The sequence below is a fragment of the Eschrichtius robustus genome, chromosome 5, assembly GCF_028021215.1.
Source record: "Eschrichtius robustus isolate mEscRob2 chromosome 5, mEscRob2.pri, whole genome shotgun sequence".
Classification (NCBI taxonomy): domain Eukaryota; kingdom Metazoa; phylum Chordata; class Mammalia; order Artiodactyla; family Eschrichtiidae; genus Eschrichtius; species Eschrichtius robustus.
Genome location: NC_090828.1, coordinates 52,463,222 through 52,483,343, shown reverse-complemented (window position 1 = coordinate 52,483,343; position 20,122 = coordinate 52,463,222). Strand labels below are relative to the sequence as shown.

General features: G+C 40.6%; 1 protein-coding gene across 2 annotated transcripts in view; it reads left to right on the top strand.

The window, feature by feature from the left end:
* Nucleotides 1-639: 639 nt before the first annotated feature.
* The window catches only part of ITGA4 (integrin subunit alpha 4), an 80,841-nt gene continuing 61,358 nt past the window's right edge, over nt 640-20,122 (top strand). For both annotated transcript variants that reach the window (XR_011074072.1, XM_068543877.1), the window contains exons 1-4: nt 640-1,088; nt 1,412-1,533; nt 19,309-19,415; nt 19,512-19,641. Coding sequence is in view for 1 of the 2 variants with exons in the window: in XM_068543877.1 (XP_068399978.1) it covers nt 892-1,088; nt 1,412-1,533; nt 19,309-19,415; nt 19,512-19,641 (556 nt within the window). In the remaining variant the exon portion in view is untranslated. The remainder of the gene's footprint in view (nt 1,089-1,411; nt 1,534-19,308; nt 19,416-19,511; nt 19,642-20,122) is intronic.

Sequence of the window (20,122 nt, the reverse complement as noted above, 5' to 3'; positions counted from 1 at the left end):
TATGCCTTTCAGCTCGAGCCACTGCTCCTCAAGCAAGCAGCCCGGACTTAAGAGGAAGTATGGGGAGGAAGGAAGTGGGCATAGAAGGGTGCAGGGTTCTGAGTCTTGAAGTGATATACCATAACGTCTTTATCGGGCGCCTTCAGGGAGTGCGCTTTGTGTTTAATCTGTGGCTCCCTAGTGGTTGCTTATGCCCCCAAAATCAGGTATAGCGCTTAACTATCAACGGAAGATCAGGACAGTTCCCCGCCGCAGTCCCTCCCGGCGCCCAGGTTTGTGGCCGGCCTTTGGGCCACGCCGGGCAGGCCGAGGAGCCTCTGCGTTCATAGCGGGGCGCGCGCGGGTCGGATTGGGGCCACGCCGCTAAGCATCTAGGCCTCAACCACGGATAAAAGGCGAAGCCCCGGACCCCTTCCGGCTCCACTCTTGCAGTCCCGGGAGCCCGGAGTCATCCCGTGCTCCGGGACTAGGAGGCCCCGGCCTGGACGCGCGTTCTGCGCAGCCAAGGTCCCCTAGCGCCCCCTACAGCCTCACGTGCGTGGAGACGGCACCGGGTCCTGCGCCTCCGCACCGCGCCCGGGACCCCACCCAGCGGCCCGCGCCCCGGGACCACGTGAGCACCGCACCTCCAGACTGCAGAAACGGGGCGTGGGGGCCGGCGGGCGCGCAGCATCCCCGGCCACCTCTGATCGCTCCGCCCGCCGCGGCCTGACTCCCCCTCCCTCCCTCTGTCCCTCCCCCCAACCCCCGTCCCTCCCGCCCGCCCGCCGGCGCCGGACACGCTGAGCCTCTTCTCTTGGGGCGCTCTTCCCCTTGGCCGACCGTCTCATCCCGCGCAACTTGGGGACGGACAGTGGCCGTTTGGTGTTGAATGTTCCCCTCGGAGAGCGCATGGCTGCGGAAGCGAGGTGCGGGCCGGGCCCCCGAGGGGCCGCCGTATGGGAGGCGGTGGTGCTCCTGCTGTGCTTGGGAGTCCCGACCGGGCGCCCCTACAACGTGGACACCGAGAGCGCGCTGGTTTTCAAGGGCCCCGCCGACACCCTGTTCGGCTACTCGGTGGTGCTGCACAGCCACGGGCCGAACCGCTGGTGAGTGAGGTCGGAGGCGGCGCCCTCGGCATCTCAGAGCGGCGAGCGAAAGGCGCCTCGGGGATTCCCTGCCCGCTTCAAACTTTCCTCCCTCCGCGGGAGGCAGGAGGGGAACCCTGCGACGGCCAGCTCGCTAGAGAAGTGCTCGGGAAACTAACTTATCTTGGGGTGGCAGCACCCGGGCTGCGTTCTGGCGCCAGGCCCTGGAGTTTGGGGTGGCGGGTTGGGTGCGCGGAGTGGTGGGCGGAGGAGTCCGTGAAGACCCGGAGTTCAGTGGCCAGCACGGCTCACGTCTGCGCGCACGTGCCCATTGCTCACTTTAGGCTCGTAGTCGGGGCGCCCACGGCCAGCTGGCTCGCCAACACTTCAGTGGTCAATCCTGGGGCGATTTACAGATGCAGGATTGGAAAGAACCCAGAGCGGACGTGCGAACAGCTCCAGCTGGGTGAGTTGGACCTGGGGCCGGGAGCTCGTGACCCCCTCCCCCCAACACACACACACACACACACACACTTGTGAGCCCCACGGTAGCAGAAGTCCTGGAAAAACTCGTGTTGCCTATTCTAGTTTAAAGCGAATGATTTTCACTGTTAACTCTACGCCATCTTCCCTTGTATAACATAAACGTGGTCTCCTTTCTGTCAATATTGTGCTTCCTTTTGCTTATGACAATGATTGCAGTACTCTGACCAAACTATGTGGAGAAAATTTTCTTATAAAACTTTCTCCTCACCTCTCCCCTCCGCGCCCCCCCCCCCACCCCGCAAAGTGTAAAACACATCTTAAAGTCTCTCAGCACGTTAAGGACAGGATCCAGCTAAGCCAAGACTTGAGAATTTTATTTCTATCTTTGACCTATCAGCCTTGTTAAAGAACAGGCTAAGGGGCAGGTCAGGAATAGCAGTTGGAATTGATCCCATACGCTGTCATTTAGCCCAAGGGCTTTCTGAAAAAGAATACAGTTTTACTTAGATATGAAATGTAAAAGGAGAGCACAAGAAAAAATTGGCATCTCCACTGTTAATATGATTAAAATGAAGTTTAACATATAATTATTAATTTTTCTTTCCAAACACTCCGATGTTAAATGGTTACCTCTATTTGAAATCATTTCTTAGCGTCTCTTCTTAGATTTGTGACAGCTTGAAAAATGCGTTCTGATGGGGGAGAGCAGAAAGTTCATGTTTCAAAGCCAAAAGCAAATTTGCTTTGCATAGACACATGGGGGAAGAAAGGGGAACTAATATCAATTCAGACCCTATCTCGCTTCAAACATGGTTAGGAACTGCTATATATGTTGCTTGTTTTCCACAAAACACCACTGGATCATGGTTGGCATTGTTCTTACTTTACACGTGAGGACTCTGTGACTCAGAGTTGCAAGGACTTTTTCTAAAGTTATTCAGCTAGTGAATGGAAGATGGGACCTCAAGTCAAAGTCAGGTCTGCTTGGGTCCAAAGTCCAAGCCCTTTTCTCTCATGTCTGCATCTTCAGGGAAAATAAAATTCAATGATGAGTCCGATATGTTGTCTGCTGCGCTGATGGGTCATCTGTGAATGGTGAATAAAAGGTCATAATTGGTACCTTTTTCCTATTTTTGCTATCAATGGACTTTTGGGATAAGCTAGTTACTGAATCTTTAACACTCCCCTCCCCCCATTTTTGGTAGTAATCTTTGCTTTTTCTCAAACTGGGAAGCGGCTTCCCTTCATTGAGAATGAAGTCAAATAGAGTATGCACATAATGGAAGTTTATTTTTGACTCAGCATCCGTAAGAGTCTAGTAGGAGTTGTCTGCAGTGTGTAGAATAGGCCCCAGCCTCTCATTAAGCATCTTCCATCCCCAAAGGCAGACTAGGAAAGCATAACATATTCACAGACCTATCCATTTGGAATAATTCTGCAAAGCATAATTTTCATTGCATGAGAGACTTGTAGGATGAAGAATTAGGGAGCGGAGCAGACAGCCTTGATCTGCCAGAGGATCTTGACAAGGTCTCAGGAGGGAATGTTTTATTTTTGTTGTCCTGTCGTAGTTTCCTGATTCATGACATTATAACTACTGGTATTTAGCTCCTACTTCCTGCCTGGAAGGGCACTGAATCTATTTCTAGATGTCTGTATTTAACTGGAAAGATCCTGTCATAATATTATATAAAATTCAAAATTTAAGATAATAATACCTGCCAAAATTGAAGGAAAATCTAAATTGATTGGGCACGTGGAGCATAGGGGTTGACTACAGAAATATCCACAGAAAAATGTGCACATGGTAGATGTTCAACAAACATGAATTAAGTGAAGATGTACTGGATGGATAAATGAATAAAAGCAAAGTGAAAGTTTGATTGTCATCGACCTGATTGGTGAATAAGAGAATTAATTAGAAATGACAAGCCAAAGGGATATTTTTAACTTTCAAATTTTTGATCAATAAAAAGGTTTCTACTGAGATGAAAGGCAAAAAGGAAGACAAGATTTCTAGTCAGTCAACTGGTTGAAACACTAATAGCTGTAGTAATAGCTATGAACATTTGCAAAAGAGTTGACTGAAATTACTTCTCATATAACATTTCAAACGATATGTCTTCTCTTCCTTATATAAAGAAATCGTGTGTTTCAATTCAGCACAGACTCAGAAGTAACTTGAAGCTGTAAAGTAAGGGATTGAGGATAATGTCTAGAAAGGAAACACTGAAAACGATACATCGGTAACTAAAGACATTTACAGATTCTCAGGTTTGTGGACTATGTAGTTTTCTTTATGAAGAATTTTCAAGGAAAAAGTACATACACAATCGTCTATATAAGGTGGCTTCAGTTGTTCTGTCTCAAATATGGGTGACTATAACATATGCAAAATGCTTAGCTCAGTACCTGACATACAACTGACATTCAAAAAATATTTATTTTTTGTCTCTATTTTCTACTTAAATCTATATCTGCATGTTATCTGTTATAGTAGGCAGGTTGAGGTTATAAATATGGACAGTTAATAGATGAAACCAAAAGTTAAATGTGTAAATGAAAAGGTAACAGTTGAAACACAATGAAAAATATTTTTTGTTGGCCCAACCAAAAACTCTTATAATAACTAAAGATTCAGCTATGACTGCCATGTCATAAAATGTTTTCTTTCATTCATGGCCTAATTTGCTATCAAAGAGATGAAGTTGAAAGATCTCTTAAAATGGTGCCAATCTCCTACACAATTCAAAGTGCTGTCTACATGGACTAGTCTTTAGGTCTCAGAATTTCAGATCAAAGTTTGATTCAGATAGACTCCTTCCCTCAGAAGAGGAGTCAATACCCTTCCCCCCTACCTCCTAACCCCTCTTCCCTGCAGTGGCTAACGTTGTCCCATACTATGGTATATTCACTGTAGTCATAATCAGAAGTGAGCAGCAGATGCCTATTTATCTAGAATGTTCAGGGTATGAGATGTTGAGAATCAGATACCCCTTTTAGTGAAGTGAATTGACTGTAGAAGAGGTGCATTTCTTCCTGTGTGCAAACAGGCTTCTTCCACCTTCCTGCCTGACTAAGAAGTGTCTCTCCCCTCACTTCCTTGGTACTGCCCTCTGTGAACCAGGGGAAGGTAGTCTCTCCATCAGGAGGGTTTGAATCCAAACTTGTTCATGAAGACTCCGTGTCTGGGGAGGCCATAGTGATTTCCACAGGTTCAGTTGCTTTTCCACTCAGGTGCTTTGTATCCTTGCTAAGTTTTTTAAAAGGAAACTTGATCACAGATGGTTGCTAAATTAAGGCATCACAATAATGACTTCATTAATGTATTTATCCATTTCCAGTATTTGAACAATTAGAACATAATAAAATACATAAATGGCTAAAAAATTATACTAAAAAGATTACCTTTATTTGGTCATTCAAAAGGAATACTAGATCTTTCATTACTTTGAAGTTGCCACTAATAGCATTATACGTGTGTGTTTGGGCGTGCACACGTGTGCGCGCACACACACACACACACACACACACACACTTGTCTGGGTAATAGAGGCTAAAATTATACAATTACACTGTCCAGTACAGTAGCCACTAACCACATGTGGCTATTGAGCACATGAAACGTGGCTAGTTTGTAGTGAGAAGTACCGTAGGGCAAATTACATTCTGGATTTTGAAAACTTAGTACCAAAAAAAAAAAAAAAAATACATACACACACACACACACACATATACGTAAAATCTCTTAATTTTTTTAAAAAATTTTTTTATTTTATTTATGGCTGTGTTGGGTCTTCGTTTCTGTGCGAGGGCTTTCTCTAGTTGTGGCAAGCGGGGGCCACTCTTCATCGCGGTGCGTGGGCCTCACTATCGCGGCCTCTCTTGTTGCGGAGCACAGGCTCCAGACGCGCAGGCTCAGTAATTGTGGCTCACGGGCCCAGTTGCTCCACGGCATGTGGGATCTTCCCAGACCAGGGCTTGAACCCGTGTCCCCTGCATTGGCAGGCAGATTCTCAATCACTGCGCCACCAGAGAAGCCCCTCTTAATTTTTTAGATATGGATCACATGTTGAAATAAATGTTTTGAAACTAATATTGATTACATTTTTAAATGAAAATATTTTGGATGTATTAGGTTAAAGAAAATATATTATTAACATCAGTTTTACTTTTTAATGTGACTACTGTAAAATTATTTCATATGTGACTTGTATTATGTTTCTGTCGGACAGCACTGTTCTAGAGAAACATAACTTCCCTATGTAAAATAACACTAACTTTTTAGCAGGTGCCTTCCCAGTGTCTATGCATAAAATGATGGGAATTTTCACTTTTCTAGACCAATGTTGTATAGTTACTAGACCTTTAAGCTCTCTCCTTGTACCTCTTTTTCTTACTAGAAAGAACAGTGGTTTATTAAGTTAGTCATCATTATTCCCCTTCAGATTTCTTCCTGGAAATTATATTGCCTTAGCCAGCCTCCTGGTTTGTATTACATAACCTACTTGGAGGAGGTTCAGTTAATTAGCATTTGTGTCATTAAACTAATGATTACCTCACTCTCACTTCTGCCTGATTTGTAGGAATTATTAGCTTAACATTAAAAGGCAAACCTCTCACTGTTGAAACTTCAAATATGTCCTTGATAACTTTCCTTTTCTTTCTCATTTGTGATACTCTTTAAATTGTAGCTTATGAAGATGATGTTGATACAGACTGGTCATTTTGAAAAATCACCCCTGAACAGAGGTTGTTATGCTAATTATGCACAAAATTAAGACAGAGAGCTTCATGAATAAGCCATCATATTACAAGAATTGTTTCCTTATTTCCAGCAATTTCCCAAACTCCATCTCTAAAAGAATGGTTTCCACCTAATTTAAGAGATGAGATTTTCTAAAATGTATTTTATTTTTTGCCTAAAGTTTACTTGACCACTGGGTGATATTTCTAATGACTAAAAAATCTCTCCCTTTGGCAGCAGTTCTTGGGCCAGATATGGTAATCCATTGTACTTGTAGGTCATTTATTGAGGGATGTCAAAGGGTGAGAACCTGGGCATACAAAAGAAACATGGCCCTTGCCCCAAGGGGTTTACAGTCTATTGGTTAAGTTATTATAAGAAAGTATGGTGAGAAAATCTAATCTATTTAGGAGATTAAGGTGATGTCTTCCTAAGGGATTGATGTTCTAGTGGAAAACTGAAAAAAAAAAAAAAAAACAACAACAAAAAAATCAAGAGTTAGCCAGAGGAAGAGGTTATGGGAAAGGGTGCCAGACAGAGCAAACAGTGTGTATGAAGACCCTGAGGTCTTTGAGAGGGCAGCGTCTTTGGACTGAAAGAAAAATGCATACAGCTGAACTGTGGAGTGTGAAGTGGTGATAGGTTGGAGAAGTAAGCAGGGATTATTTGTGTTACAGCTTGGTAAGCTCTCTGGCAGCTGAAGAAGCCCTGGCTGTCAGCATGCTCATGTGTGGTTTCACACTCTTCCTCGGTGTGTGCACAACGCAGTGGAGGCTGGTGCTGGGTGTTGGGCTGGGGGTAGCAGATGCACAGTTGGAGGTGTTGGCTACAGATGGGCGTTGTGGTGCTGAGCAACACAAGGCAGAGCCTGACGCAGGCCCACAAAAACTTACAAGGGCCCCGCTGTCCGTGTGCTTCCCCATGGCTGCACACTTTCCCCTGGGCGTGTGCACTGCAGTGAAGCTTGGTGACGGGCAGCGGGCTGGTGGCATGCAGATGCACAGCTGTAGGGCCGAACCCTGAGCCCGGGCGCAATGGTGGGGTCAGCCACAAGAGTCTAGGCTGGTGTCTTGTACTTGGGCTTTGGTGGGTACAGGGAGGGGCTCAAGTGGCTGGCTTCTTATACTAGGGTAGCCATAGAGGCCTGGGATGACTGGTGGTGTGGTTTCTGGGCTTTTCAGTGAGAGGAAAGGAAGCGGGGAGGAGCCCAGGCGTCAATTAACACTAACACCTGTGTGGCAAAAGCTGGCAAGATCTGCAGGGGGTCCACAGTGGCTGTACTGGCCTTTGGCTTAGCCAGTGCTGAAATCTGCTCTTTTCCTGCAGAGCAGGTCTCTGTGAACTGGACTTTGTAATTATTAAATGAGAGAGATGATAAAGAAGGTTTCAAAATGTTACCCAAGGTTCTGACTTGGGCTGTTGGATAGATGATGGAGCCATGTCCTGCGAGATGTAAAAGTAAATATCTGGAAATCAGTTGGATGTATGGGTCTGGAGGGCAGGAGAGGTCTGTGGGGGCAGTTCAGAGTTGAAGGTAATTGGCATAGAGACGGTAATCAAAGCCATGGAGGTTAATGAGTTTAACCTGGGAACTCTCTAGGCTGAATAGATCATCAGGCCCAGGAGAGATCCCAGAGGCTTCCTACAGCTTGAGAGGCGACTAGAACACTGTTGCTCAACTCTGGCTGCAACCTAGATTCTCCTGCAGAGGTTTAAGAATACCAGTGCTGGTGGCCTCCTCCTGAACTAATAAAATCTCTGGGGGTGGGTCTAGGGTAGGATATTGTGATTTGTAATAAAAATATATTGGTATATTTGGTCTTCACCCTCATTTCTGGCACAGAGATCCTAAAACCCTTGGAGTTTTCTAGAGTGATAAAAATATCTTTTGTTATGTCAGTGAGGTGACTTTAGGACCTAAGGATGTGGCTGGTTGCCAGTGGAACCAACCATATGATTAGATGGTTGGAACTTTCATTTCTATCCCCCTGACCTCCAGCAAGAGAAGAGGGGCTGGAGGTTGAACCAGTTGCCAATGGTCAGTGGTTTAATCAGTCATGCCTATGTAACGAAACCTCCATAAAAACCCAAAAGGACAGGGTTGGTGAACACGTGGAGATTTAGGACTAGTGGTGCATTCAGAGAGGACCTGGAAGCTCCCTGCAAGTTCCTCATGCCTTGCCTTATGTGTCTCTTCCATCCGGCTGTTCCTGAGTTACCTCCTTTTATAATAAACTGGTAATCTAGTAAGTAAAATGCTTCTTTGAGTTCTGTGAGCCGCTCTAGCAAATTATTCAAACCAAAGGAAACTTCAATAGCTGGTGGACTTGAGATTGGCATCTGAAGTGTGTGCGTGGTGGGGGGAGCAGGGGTATGGGAGGAAAGCAGTCTTTTTAAATTTTTCATCTATTTTAGTCAGCTATTAAACAGATACAGCTGGTGCATTTTTACCTTTCAGGTTTCTTTTAAAAGTTCTATTACCCATGAAGGAAGTTTTGTGTTAATTTATTAAAGTTGCCTAAATTTCCTAATACTGTAGAAGATAGTCACAAATTATTCGATGATAGTAAGCTATTTTTTGGTGTTGCTCAGTAATGCACTGTATTTATTTATTTTTCTCTTTGTACCTTTTGACTCCCTTCACCCATTTCTCCCTCCCCACCTCCGCCTCTAGCAACTACATATCTGTTCTATCTACGAGCTTGTTTTTTTTTTTCTTTTTTTTTAGATTCCACATATAAGAGAGATCATACAGTATTTGTCTTTCTCTATCTGACTTATTTCACTTAGCATAATGTCATTGGGGTTCAGTCATGTTGTTGCAAATGACAAGATTACATTCTTTTTTATGGCTGAATAATATCCCATTGCATATATGTACCACAATTTCTTCATCCACTCATCCTCAGTGGACACTTAGGTTGTTTCCCATCTTGGCTATTATAAATAATACTGCAATAAATATGGGGGGTACATAATATTTTTTTGAGTTAGTATTTTCATTTTCTTCTGATAAATACCCAGAAGTGGAATTGTTGGATCATATGGTAGTTCTTTTATTTTTTGAGGAACCTCCATACTGTTTCCATAGTGGCTGCACCAATTTACATTCCCACCAACAATGCACATCCTTTTTCTCCACATCCTCACTAACATTTGTTATCTCTTGTCTTTTTTGATAATAGCCATTCTGATAGGTGTGAGGTAATAGCTCATTGTGGTTTTGATTTGCATTTCCCTGATGATTAGTGATGTCGAGCATGTTTTTATGTACTTCTGGTCCATCTGCATGTCTTCTTTGGAAAAATGTCTATTCAGGTCTTCCACTCAGATTGTTTGCTTGTTTTGCTATTGAGTTATATGAATTCTTTATATATTTTGGATATTAGCCCCTTATCAGATATGTAATATGCAAATATTTTTTCTCATTCAGTATGTTGCCTTTTCTGTACAGAAGTTTTTTAGTATAATGGAGTCCCACTTATTTATTTTCGCTTTTGTTGCTTTTGCTTTTGGTGTCAGATTTAAAAAATCATCACTAAGACCTATGTCAAGGAGCATGTAGGACTGAACCCTTAACCTGTGGGATCTGACATTATCTCCAGGTTAGATAGTGTTACAATGGAGTTGAATTGCAGGACACCCACCTGGTATCAGAGAATTGCTTGTTGATGGTGTGGAAAAACTTCACACACTTACGTTGGAATTGGGTGCAGAACCCTTAGTAGTGCATCGGGAATTTCCAAAGGTCCCCAGATGATTCCAATATTCATCCATGGTTGAAAACCATTGGAGAAGAAAAAAGAGCCTGAAAAATAGATTGAGAAGGAAAAGCCAAAGAGGTAGCTAGGAAATCAGGTCAATGTGGCACTATGGAAGTAGAGGAATGAGAGATTCTATAAAGAGGTGAGTGGTTGGCATTATCAAAAGTTGCCAAGAGGTCAAGCTAGGTAAGAACTTAGGAGGTTTTGTTGGATTTGGAGAGAATTGGTTCATTAGTAACCTTGGTAAGACCAGTTTTAGTGGTGATACCAGACTTCAGAGGGTTGAGAAGTGAGGAGTGTGAAAATATTGTTGGCAGATGTCACCTCTTTTAACTGGGTTCTTCCTTTATTTATTAAATAAATTTTATCAATTACTTATGCTGGTACTGGGAATAGAAAGGTGGCTAAGATGGCTAAAGCCCTGAAAGAACTCAGTGACAGGGGAAACAGGGAAACAGATAATTACCTACAAGAAAATGTAACATGCATAATGATAGAGACACACAATGGGGAGAAGAAAATGTTTGGATGATGAGAGAAGTTTTCCTGGAAGAGTAATTGAGCCAGTTCTGACCAGTTTTGATGAGCATGTAGTAGAATCTCAGTGAATGTGAAATGGATGGGTGCATTTCTGAGATTTGGGTGGGATCCTCTGGGGTTTGCTGTATATTTCAATATTGTTCCAAAAGGTCTAGGCCAGCCTTGGGTTCCAGACTCTGCCTACTCATACCATGCAATCTAAAGAATACACACTCCTGAGATAGGAAGCTTGGAAATGACTGTCTTTAAAACAAGGGGATTTTAATTTTGGGAAGAGCTGGAGATATCAAATTAAATATGGAAGTGGACTTGCAAGTGACAGAACTGGGCTCAGTAATGCAGTGTGTTGGTTCTGATGCTCTCAGTTTATCCCCAAGAATTTTTTTTTAATGATTTGAAATCTTTTTCATATAATTTATATGAAATACTGTAATTCTCAATGAATATGTTCAGAAGTAGTAAGAGTATAGATTTAGTTATCAAATCTCTTTTGCAGGAAATATTTTGTGAAGTGGATTAAACATATCCTTTTAAAATGATACCCTTTGCAGAAGTCTCTTGTCAATATCTACCCTCTGTGAAATCTTTCTAGGTCTACCTCACCCCAGTGCTATTCTCTGTTTTCTTGTGACCATTTTCTAGTATTTATTAGAATATCATTATTTTGTCTGCAAATCATTGTCTCTGCAACATCTTATCCCACCGTTTAAACTTTGAATGAAAAGATGTCCTCTGTTATTGGTAACCCCTCATCTCAGTCGATCCTACATTGATTGGTCCAGAATGATGCCATGGACTCCCTGACTGATTTTTACGTTTCTCACATATTTTTAAACCTTGTTATTAGCCTGACCTCCTCCTCCATCCTACCCTGTGAATTCCAAAACCAGGCTCAGAACTTCAATATTGACCACTGAGCATTAAGTGAGGGCAGGTTTCCCTGGAGTTTTTTTTCTGTTCACATTTTTGCATTATTCTTGTTTCAAAGACACTCAAAATGGTATCTATATATTAGTGATACTTTTTCAAATGAATGCTTAAGTCTAAGAGATTAGTTGAAAACCATGGAAGTAGAGAATTTTCTTTCCTTATTTTCTAATGTTGGAAGTTAATGTTATATAATAAGTTATTGTAGAAATAGAATTAGAATAGGATTATTAATAATGTTGATACTTGGATTCACTCCCTGATTAACAGTTAAAAGTACTAATAGCAAACCATTGTAAAGTGGTGTAGGGTGGTGGATAACAGTATGGGTTTGAATCCTTCCTTCCCCCCTTATTGGGCAAGATGCTTCCCCCCTTATTGGGCAAGATGCTTAATCTCCCTTTGTATCAGCTTCTCCATCTGTGAAATTGGGATAATGATAATAATACCTGCCTCATAGGGATATAACGAAAATTAAATGACTTAATATACATGTTTACATGTATTAAAAGTGTGTCTGGCACATACAAAGCATATAATGTGTTATTTATTATATAAATAATTATGTAATTATTGTAAGACTACATTCCTTCTTTAAATTATGCACAGCAAATATATCCGTTGCTGTACATTTTTCTGCTGTACTTAATAAAAATACTTGTATAGGTTTTCTGTAGGAATTTAAAGAAGTTTGGGCCTAAGGCACCTGGAGGAAACCCCGATCTTAGGTTCAAGCTCACAAGCAGGATGGTTTTCTAGGGTTCTGAAGTCTAGTGATGTCTCAGGATCAACTCAGATTCATAAAATTGCAACCATCAAGCTTGCCTCTACTGCCAGAACTTGTTCACCTCTGTGTGGAACTCTCTTCCTAAATACAACACAGTAAAATAAATACAATTATTAAATAAAAAATGTAATTAAAATAAAATGAAATAGAGGACTTAAATAGCTGGCTTTTTCAGGCCTATGATTATAGGAGCTGTTTCTCACATACATTGAGCATGATTATCAGCCATTATCAGAGTTTTTTTAGGAAGTCAGAGAATATGACACTTAAACATGTTTTTCCAGAAAAAAAATACTTCGAGAATGGTTTCTAATTTTGATGTTTAATTTGATATTTTGACTCTTGTTTGCCCCTAGATGACTTGGAGGAAGTGGTCTTGGAAGTTTAGTACTTTCATGTCCCATATCTCCTGTAAAACTTGGGTATTTTACTTTTCATTACTCCAAGTTATTGTTATTGCTGTTAAATTCATGAACATCACTGCTACCTTTCAGAAACATCTCCACCACGTTTTATTAGATGTGTGGGAAAAGTACACAGTTTAATATAATAAAAAATAATACAATGAATTTAATAGTAATTAGTGTTTGATAAGAAACAAAAACAAGGGGCCATTTGGCTTAAAGAGCTGAAGGCAGGCTGCTGATCCAACCTCACAACATTGTGAGCTCCCTCTGCTGGTGTGTCCACATCAACGCAATGTGGGTACCCTGGGGAGCGGAAGCATTTACCATTTAATGAACACCTACTAGGCACCAGGCAGTCTTGTATGCACAGGCACAAACTTTCTGTAATTTTTATAACCCTCCAATGGTAGGCCTTGTAATCTGGTCATATTTGAATTGGTTTATTTGCTTTTAATCCCATATATTTTTCTATATTCTGAATCTTGGTAAATGAAGGAATGGTATGATTATTTTCACTCGGTAATTATTGCTTCTACAAATAAAGATATCTTGCATGAATGAACATAGAATCTTCACAGAATCTTTATAGAATCTTTATAGAACATAGAATGGAACAAGGGGCATTTATTTTTCAGGATTATTTAAGAAAACTTTCTAGTGGAAGACTTTGAAAATACAGGACTCATCTTTCAGTGGAATAGAGCTTCACGTTAAAAAAAAAAAATTGGTGGAAGTAAGGTCTTTCACTATTTTTCTGAAACTTGAAAATTATGTCACATCTTTTGAAAGATCAGATAAATGCATGTGTTGTCTTAGTAGCCAGAAGGCCAGTCTGAGAGCCCCAATCAAATGTCTGAACTGATGAAGCCACAGCCCAGTGATGCAGGCAGATGAACCAAACTTGTCATTGCATCCAAAAGTCCCAGGCTCCCCTACCCACAAAGTGTGTCACTCAAGCTGTCAAAAGGTTACAGAAAGAAGACCTTTGAGTCTGGTCTTTCCCCTTGGTCCTTCCTCAGTAGAAATGCCAAAATATTGAGAACTGATCTCAGTTGAGGAAAAGGTCAGGGTAAGATAGGGACCAAGTAAGTAACATTTTTTGTGAACACTAGAAAGTTGACTGTATAGTCTGTGGGCAGACTTGTGATATTTTACACACTTTCAGCTGAAAAAAAGGTTTAGAAAGTAAAATTTATCCAGATAATTCATACGTCTGAAATATATGTACAGTTCTATTGTATATACTCCAGATTAGTGGAAAGTAACTACTTTTAGATCTTCAATTTCTAAAAGTTTTTGATTTCCTTTTTTTAAAAATTCTTTTCCATTATGGTTTATTACAAGATATTGAATATAATTCCCTGTGCTATACAGTAGGACCTTGTTGTTTATTTTATATGTAGTATTTTGTATCTGCTGATCCCAAACTCCTAGTTTATCCCTCCCCGCCCTTTCCCCTTTCGTAACCATGAGTTTGTTTTCTGTGTCTGTGAGTCTGTTTCTGTTTTGTAAAAAGTTCGTTTATATCATATTTTAGATTCCACATATAAGTGATATCATATGATATTTGTCTTTCTCTGTCTGGCTTACTTTACTTAGTATGATAATCTCTAGGTCCATCCATGTTGCTGCAAATGGCAGTATTTCATTCTAAAAGGTTTTGATTTTTGATTCTAATCTTTTCTATTTACCAGCCCCATGGATTTGGGCAAATTACTTTACTTCTTTAAGATTCTATTTCCTCACCTGTAAAATGGGATTGATAACACTGTCCTCTGTTGCTACTGTGAGAAATAAATGAGTTAATGTGTATGGTAAGGGCTCGCTGACAGTGATATGCCACAAATATGTCATGGAGGAGGATATATACCATGACGTATGTGCAGCTTAATCGTATCTTTAGCTTAATCCTTAAAATAATAATGTCAACATCAGCTAACGTTTGCTTGCTTTCTCTGCCAGGCTCTAGCCCGAGCCCTTCACATATACCTCATTTAGTCCTCAAAATCCTTGCAGAACCCCTCTGAGACAGGCACTTCCTGGAGGCCCAGCTAATTCTCAGTCCTAAATCATCCTACTCACATATCGCACTTTGTAAAGATCTTCAAACCTGCAAACGCTGTTTTCCTTCAGACCATCTGTTACTGTCTTAAAACTTAAGGGACTAATATTTTGGAAGTAGGAGAGAATAGTAGAGAAGGAAGAATTCTCCAAAGCTTAGCTCCCTGAGAGTTTGGTGAAAATTTTGTAGTAGTATCCTCTAGTAGAGGATTTTGTGGTGGTATAAGGGGTTTCAGAATTCCCTCCCTCAGCAAATATTTTGTTCCTGCCTACTGCATGTAAGGCCCTGTTCTGTGCTGTGGGAATGCCACAGTCAACAAAATAGTCAGTCTGCCCCCATGGAGATGACAATCAAGAGCAAATATCTAGTCTTCCATAGTCTCTGTCACATTTTGGCACTTGGAAAAATGGCACTAAAACAGATGATGTGAATAAGAGCAAAAAAGACAAAGGCGGGGGGGGAAGTGGTAAAGAATGTACCTAATTGGCTTTGTACTAACATCCTTTGTATCCATCTATCAAAATTACTGCTTATTCACATTTATATACTCATGTATGCACTGAAACAAAATCAGTAAGTGGAAATAAAAACTGAATAGTAAGCATACATCTTTATATTTTCTTTCCCAAATGAAAATCGAAAGAGAAAAAAAAGGAAAGAGAAAGATGGGCTTAATTTTTAGAATAAGGGGTATGGTTTTTATGTGCTTTATATTTTTAATATCTACTGGGAAAATGCGTTCAACTGTGCTAAGAATTAGTCATTCTAGTTATGTAAAAGCATGGAAAATTATCACATGTTAATTTCTGCTGACGTCTTTTATGTTAAACCATGTAAAGTACTTTTTTCAATTATGAAGCTGATTTGATTTTCTGAGTTTAGATCAGTAATGTATGAGCTGAATTGAAAACCAGATTATAAATCATTTCAGCATGACATTTGGATAAAATATAAAGATAATCTGCATTTATTTATGGTGTTCTGTCAGGGAAATTCATGAGAATTAGCTTTCTCATGACAGTTCTAATAATCATCATTTCTGACCAAATTAGAAATACTGTATTTCCACATGAAGAAAATTGGCTTAATATTTGATATCCTATTACAATATTTAGGTGAAACCAAGGAGGGCAAAAAGGCATTACTACTATTTTTCTAAATGGAGTAGTTCCTTTCAAATATAACACAGGAAATGGTGTAACCATGTACATTGCGGAGCAGTTGCTCACAAGCCCAGCTGCGCACTACTGTTACTGAGGAGATGTTTGAAAAATTCTGATGTCTGGCTCTCAACCCAGGCACATCAAATCGGAGCCTCTGGGAGTGGGACCAGGTGTCAGTATTTGTTCCAAACTTTCCCCCCCCACCATCACCCCAGGTGATCCTCATGTCCAGCCAGGGCTGAGAACCACGAGAAAAGGCGTGGCCTCCAGAGCAAGGAGGTTAAGGAAAAGCTCTGGAGGGGCCCTGAGCATAAGCTGGTGATGTGAAGGGCTGACCTCTCTGCCAAGATTCTGCAGGCATTACAGAAGTAAAGGTGAAAAGTTGCTAGAAATGAAGACCCAGATCAGTAGTGGGGATTTATAGGCTGTTCTTTGAACTGATTTCGTCTGGTAACCAGTGCTGAAAGTACCTCAGGATTCTCTTTGCTGTTGGGTGCTACTCTGTGGCAGAAGCGGTATTAGGAAGTGGAAAGAAGAAACCTGTATAAGCGTGAGTCTGTATGTCTGTCCACATACTAGAGTTATCTAAGTGTGTGACTCTAAGTGTGAGAATCTGAGCAGTGATGACGTTGTGATGTCACCTGGTGAGGCTAAAACTAAAACAGAAAGGATGCAATGGGGAATAATCTGTGGACACAGAAAACGGTTTAATAACATAAGAGTTTCTCTAGTTTTCATTTTAAATTTTTATTTATTTATTTATATTTGGCTGTGTTAGGTCTTCGTTTCTGTGCGAGGGCTTTCTCTAGTTGTGGCAAGCGGGGGCCACTCTTCATCGCGGCGCGCGGGCCTCTCACTATCGCGGCCTCTCTTGTTGCGGAGCACAGGCTCCAGACGCGCAGGCTCAGTAGTTGTGGCTCACGGGCCTAGTTGCTCCGCAGCATGTGGAATCTTCCCAGACCAGGGCTCAAACCCGTGTCCCCTGCATTGGCAGGCAGATTGTCAACCACTGCGCCACCAGGGAAGCCCTAGTTTTCATTTTAAAATCTACAAATAAGAGAGCTCAGCTAAGAAACAGATGACAATTCACAGCTTTTGTGCATAAGAAATTTTGGGCCATTTTCTTCAGCAATTTACATGGTATTTTTTGGTTCCAAACTGTTGTATGTTTACTAGGTACATATTATTAGATGTTTTTAGACATTGGGGTGGCATCTCTAGAACAGTAAATTTGTTTCTAAATATTGGCCGTAATCTTAATGAAACTGTCCATTAAATATACCACATTTTAACAGAGATAATGTGTTATTTGTGAACTCTGTCCTCTCCTGTCCTTAATTTTCCTCCTGCACAATTGCTTAGTTAACTGAGTGTTGACTATAATTTTAGAAAGACTTTGGTATTTTCAGAGAAGATACTTTGTTGAAGTATCTATTGGGATAAGTAATAACTTCACCTTCAGGTAGACGAATCTACCATTTATCATCTATTTTTGACATTAGTAAAAAAAAAAGAAAAAAAAAGCAACTGGCAATTTTAGTAAAAAGTCAAACTGAAATTTGCATCACAATGAAAATTAAAATTTGTTTGTCATTCTTTCACTTTCTTTCAATTACGTTGGCATTGTGTAGCCACAGTAACAACTTTCTGTGTTAGACCTTTACCCATTCAGTACTACAATATAATTGTCTTTCCCTTCCTTCTCCCTTATTCCTCCCTTTCTTTATTAACTTGAATATAGAAACCTAATGCTTCCACCTGGGCCATCCTTGATCAAGGTTTGGGCTGCAGCAATCTCCCCTTCCCATTCCAAGTAGACATTGCTAATCAACCCCAGCATTCTTTTTCCAGACAGATCTTTAGTCGTATTCCTCTGTCTCATGCTCTTGGCGGGCACTACCAATAGGTGGGAGTTGACATTACTATTCTCCAAGAAAATTGGCCAAAAAAAGATTATCCATATACCATCATAACAATGTTCCAGATCATGAGAATCACCTGGGGTAATCAGGGCCTCACCTGGACCAACTAAATCAATCTCCAGAGATGGGGCTGGGAAACTTTCTTCAGTTTAGCTGTGTTGAAGGGTTGGTTTGTCCTGAACAACATTTTAAGAGAGTGAACAAATGTTCATAAAATGTATGCACAAATATCTTTCCACACTCCTTAAAATCTCTCTTACCCAGGAGACTTACTGCAAATAATTTCACTTTCTAATACTAACCTCATCTATGAAGGTATTCTGAGTTTGCCCAGGAAGCACTATCTAGGGGTCAAGGTTATAAGTGCTTGATGATTTAGAGTGTGGTCCCTATCAGTGTATGAAAACTTGGTACCAAAATTAAGTTAAAAAAAAAAAAAGTTCCATGTCCTTATCCAGTCAAACTGATGCAAATGTACTTATCTGCCTTTGGCACGGAACTGTCATGTGGCAATTGAAGTGGGTGGAAATAGCGAAAGGAATCTCAATATACTGCGTCTTATTCTCCCCCAAAATCACTTACTTGAAATCACATTTAATACAGGATCCCAGCTACAAAGCAAATAAGTCACTTTAACAAAAAAAAAAATTACTGGGCTGATCACTTTTTCTTGCACAGTTTAGAAGTATTACCTGTGTGTAATATTTTATTTTTGGCTTTCTGGCTATTCATGCCTTTGTGAAAGTGCCTATTGAAGTTTTCTCTTTACTAAAATAATCCAGTTTTTCAAAGTCTTTTTTTCTTTGTTGAAAACGTCACAATCCACTAAATGTAAACCATAGGGCAGTTTGTTTTAAATGCTGGCATTATTAGTATGTTAATTATACACAGCTGCTTTCCACATGCTCAGTCATCACCTCCAGCTTCAACAAACTGTGACTTAAATGCTGAGGACCATATTGTAGTCCTTCTATTCGTAATGTCTCTGTACAAGAAACGTTTAAGAAAAGTTGTCTGGAAATGTTGCTTACATTGCTAGATAAATGATCAAAACAAAGATGACATTCTTTGCCAAGTATTACGCAATGCAGTTGGACTTGCACAGCCAATGTTGTTTTAAACTGGTTTCCCCTCTCTTAGTCATGTTGGTCAGCTATCTCCTATATCAAGGCCATCTCTTCCTGGTGTTACCAGTCAGAGGGCATTCCTACAAACAAAAATCACCTGTGAGAGAACAATTATGTTGGCACAGATTAACTGACGGTTACCCCAACAATGTGCACCAAATATATGATGACAGGGAAGCAGGGAACGGGGGCATTCCACAGAGGGCTGAAGGAAAAAACACTGGGGATAAGCATGCGTGTTTGTTTGCTCTTGTAGAATAATATTGTTTTCAAGATAACTCATGATAAACTTATTTTCAAATGCTGTAGGTAGCCCTAATGGAGAACCTTGTGGAAAGACTTGTTTGGAAGAAAGAGACAATCAATGGTTGGGGGTCACGCTTTCCAGACAGCCAGGAGAAAATGGCTCCATCGTGGTAGGTTATTGAAATTAGTCCACTGATCACATCGTGAAATCAGATACCCTGGGTGTGACTTTCACATCATGTGGTCTACTTTTATGTTTTATTCAGACTTGTGGGCATAGATGGAAAAATATATTTTACATAAAGAATGAAAATAAGCTCCCCACGGGTGTTTGCTATGGAATGCCCTCTGATTTACGAACAGAGCTGAGTAAAAGAATAGCTCCATGCTATCAAGGTAAGGCATGGTTTTGATATTAACTGGATCAAGAGAAATAAGTGAATGCCTTTAAAAATGTTTCTTCAATTTTCAATTTTGGATGCTTGGTTTGGGGTGGGAGGATCTTTGAAATAGCTATGTTTCCTTTAACTACTCAGAGTATTATTTCCTTTTTTACCCAATTGCAGTTGTTTTAATTTTCAAAAATGTACTGTGTTTTCAGGACTAGGAATTCTACAATTTAATTTGAATAATTCTAGCATCTAGTTTAGCATTCCCACTTTAGCATTAAATATATTTTCTATTCAGTATAAGTGAGTCTAATGCCCAGCAAGTGCAGGACACTTAAAATCATGAAATAGATTGAAAAATATGATCAGAAGCAAGAAAATTGTTTAAGTTTCTTGCTTTACCTTTAACTTCCAGGAAGATTTAGAAAGATTCAAAGTATAAATGTAAGCAGATCTTTCCCACTCACTGTCTTTTTTATTTCCTCAAA